The sequence below is a fragment of the Orcinus orca genome, chromosome X (assembly GCF_937001465.1).
Source record: "Orcinus orca chromosome X, mOrcOrc1.1, whole genome shotgun sequence".
Taxonomy (NCBI): Eukaryota; Metazoa; Chordata; class Mammalia; order Artiodactyla; family Delphinidae; genus Orcinus; species Orcinus orca.
Window position 1 is genome coordinate 32,428,331 of NC_064580.1, and position 3,969 is coordinate 32,432,299.

General features: G+C 42.7%; 1 protein-coding gene across 1 annotated transcript; it reads left to right on the forward strand.

The window, feature by feature from the left end:
• The first annotated feature begins 276 nt into the window (after positions 1-276).
• MAGEB16 (MAGE family member B16) lies at positions 277-1,349 on the forward strand. The gene has a single exon (XM_004285512.3). The coding sequence runs from the start codon at positions 277-279 to the stop codon at positions 1,318-1,320; it is 1,044 nt and encodes a 347-aa protein (XP_004285560.1). The 3' UTR covers positions 1,321-1,349.
• The last annotated feature ends 2,620 nt before the right edge of the window (positions 1,350-3,969 follow it).

Genomic DNA, 3,969 nt, shown 5'->3' on the forward strand with positions numbered 1-3,969 from the left:
TGGCGGCGGGCACCTTACCAACCAGAATCTAATTTGAGAAGCGTATGTGAGGATTGTGGGGCTAACCAACCCATGGCAGAGGGGGCTCCACAGCCCTGAGAGGTCCAGGGAGTGAAGCTGGCAGAGGCCACCCCTCCCTTCCTCCTCTGGGTCTCAGGAAGAGCCGCCACAGTTAAGTTTACTAGCTGAAGCCACTCACATATGCCCTGTTTATCTTAGGTGGTGAATCTCATTGCCCACCCTCCTGTCCACGTACTGCTACCCACAAGAGTCATCATGTCTCAGCGTCAGAAGCGTCCTCAGCACTCATATGATCAATGCCATCAAACCTTCAGAAAGTCCCAGGGCCTGGAGATTGAACAGGTCTCCAAGGCTCTGGAGGAGACCCATCTCTCCTGCCATCCTCTAATGCCTGGCGATTTGAAGGAGGCTCCTGGGGCTGGTATATCCAGCACTCCTGAGGGTCCTCAGTGTTTCTACTCCTCTTCCATTGCTATCAAAGCCACCTCACCCACCAAATCGGATGAGGGGTCCAATAGCCAAGAAAGAGAGTATACTCTGAGCACCTCACAGGCTGTGCTAGGCCCCAAGAATGCGCCTATAGATGCTCTAGATAAGAAGGTATCTATGTTGGTAAATTTCTTGCTATTCAAGTATCAAATGAAAGAGCCAATAACAAAGGCAGATATGTTGAAGATTGTCATCAAAGACTGTGAAGTCCACTTTCCTGAGATCTTCCTGAGAGCCTCTGAGTGCATGGAGATGGTCTTTGGCCTTGATTTGATGGAAGTGGATCACACCAATCACCACTATGGCCTCTTCATCAAATTGGGCCTCACCTATGATGGGATGCTGCACCGTGAAGTGGGCATGCCCAAGACCGGCATCCTGATACTTATCCTGGGTGTGATCTTCATGAAGGGCAACTGTGCTACCGAAGACGAAGTCTGGAAAGTTCTGAATGTGAGCGGGATATATGCCGGGATGAAGCACTTCATCTCTGGGGAGCCCAGGGAGCTCATCACCAAAGAATTTGTGAAGGAAAAATACCTGGAGTACCGGAAGGTGACCAACACTGATCCTGCGCAGTTTAAGTTCCTGTGGGGCCCCAGAGCCCACGCTGAAACCACCAAGATGAAGGTCCTGGAGTTTCTGGCCAAGGTTCATGGGACTGACCCAAGTTCTTTCCCATCTCAGTATGAGGAGGCTCTGCAAGATGAAGAAGAGAGAGCCCGAGCCAGAATTTCAGGCAGGGCTGTCTCTCCTTCTGTAGCCACTGCCAGTTCTAGTGCCAAGGCTAGCAGCTTCTCCCACACCTAGGGGAGTCAGGGATACTTTCTTCATGCATTGTTGGAAGACGCAGTTAGTGCTGGTAGAATTTAGTTCTGAGGTGGGGGCAGAAAGGAAGACAGTGTATTTGCCTGTGTGTTCCTGTTCTGTATGTATAACTTGTAAGTTTATTCTCTTTTTTGATGTATGTATTACTCATATTTTTTAATATGAATTTAACTGTTTCAAAATATAAAGATTTATGAATGATACTGATCATACATTTACTACTCATGATGTTTAAAGCAAGAACTTTGTTGTTTTGTGAAACAAATTGTGAAACTATCCATTTTACCTTCTGGAATAAGAAGATGGCATTGCTATAGGCATTTATTTCCTTGCACACGTGAAAGGTCAGCTTTAAGATAGCTGGGATCAATAGAAAAAATCAAGAATCTCTAAAAGATATTCAAAATTTGCCTTTCGTATTCTTTTTAGTTCTTGTTCTGTAAAATTAAATGATATATGCGTGGATTTGCTTAAGCTCTTTAAAGAATGTATAACATGTTAATGAATTAGACCTCATATTCACTGGATCATTTATTCCACAAACCTTTATTGAACAGCTGCTCTTTGAAAAGAACTGTAGATAGTATTGGGAATGCTAGGATTAATAACTCAGGGCCTGCTCATAGCGTTTTAACATATAGGAGGAAGAATCCTTCATGGACAATAATGAGATCTTCTAATTCCTAAGGGACAAGTAAAATGAAGAAGTGAGTAGGTAGAGGTGGACAGTCCTGTGAGACTGTCAGCGTGGTAATGCAGTTAGGCGTGGCCATTTGGGGCTTTGGGAAACTTCAAGTCTTTCAGTGGGAGTTAATTTTACATGAAACTGGGTGGTGAGCAACATGAGGCTGAGGGCATTATGAGAGGGACCAGACCCTCTAATGGTCTGTCTGAGTTGAAACCCAAATGTCTGGAGTGGTAAACTGCTGTTAGCTGTTACTTTTGGATCACAAGTAAACCAGAGAGAAATTCTCACCTGGAACAGGAATGGAAGGTTACCTGAATCTTATTCCTGTGCAGCTGAACGCATGCACAAAGTTTTTTTGTATATGTCACCTCTAAGGAGTTTCTGAGAAAGATAAATACTTCTTTCGAGATCAGACACCCAGAAGCTACTGGGCTGACAGTTGGCCATCGCCTAGGAGAGCCAGCGCTTACTTCATTCAAAAGAAAATTTAATTAAGCTGTCTTCAGTCTAATTTGGAAAAAAATAAGCTAAAGCTTAATTTTTGGTGGGGATGAAATGAATGAAAAAGTGGGGCAGGGTTGCAAGCAAGGTGTAAGGGAGGAAAAGTAATTTTCCCTCTATCCTTCTTGTTCTTGGCTGAGACCCTCTTGTAATAAAAAGAGTAACAGGGGAAAAACAAATTTAGTTTTCTATGTCTGTATGGGAGCCCCACAAATATATGAGACTCAAAGAAGTACCAGAGCAGGAAGCCTTTTATACCTTTTAGACAAAGAAACAATGAATTGAAAAGAACTGACAAAGGGGTTTAAACCGGGGCAAGTCAAGAGTGAAACAGTAAGAGGGTTTGTTTATATAGCCCTATTGGCCCTAAATTCTCTGTTTCTGGTGGTAAGAATGCCTTCTACCCTCTTGGTGCAGGGAGGGTACCTTTCACATGGGATATTTATCTCCTGCTTTCAGGGGAACAAAGGAGGGTCAGAGTGTCCTCCTTTCACTAACTGTTTCTCAAGTACCTTTAATTCAAAGCAACCTGTATGCCAAAGTGGCATATTTGAGGGTGACATACAGTAGCCCTTCCTTACCCCAGTTTTGCTGTCCAAAGTTTTACTTACTGCAGTCCACCATGGTTTGAAAATATTAAATGGAAAATTCCAGAAATAACAATTCACACATTTAAAATTTTATGCTGTTCTAAGTGCTGTGATTAAGTTTCTTGTGGTCCTGCTCCATCCAGCCTGAGATGTGAATCATCCCTTTGTCCAGCGTATCCCATCTGTTAGTCACTTAGTAGCTTTCTCTTTTATGAGATTGATCAAGGTTTTTCAGCACTTGTGTTCAAGTAACACTTATTTTATTTAATAACAGCCCCAAAGTACAAGAGAAGTGATGCTGGCAATTTGGATAGTCTCTTACTGTGCCTAATTTATAAATGAAACTTGATCATAGGTATGAATGTATAGGAAGAAACGTAGTATATATGGGGTTCAGTTCTATCCACAGTTTCAGTCATCCACTGAGGTCTTGGAACATATCCCACTCTGAGAAGGGGGGACTGCTGTATTATGAACCCCTACAAACAGCAGCTGGGAGGGAGGCAAGGAGTTTGTCCTTGACACGGTATCTAGGACATTTGAATTACATCCAGATGGGGAAGACATTCCAACACCCAAATTCAAGAACATAAACTCTGAGGGTAAATTTTTACAAATTTTTTTTTTTTGCTGAGGAACATTTTTGTCTGATTTGATATACCATAGCACTGTATGTTTTCTGAGAAAGTGTAGATTTAGAGAAACACTCATACACACACATACACAGGTGAGGGGGTAGGATTTGGAATCAACAGTCACAGCAATAACTCTCATTCATTAAAGCCCTGTGATATGCCACACACTGTGCCATGTGTTTTGTATACTTAATACACATTATAGTCCCAGAAGACA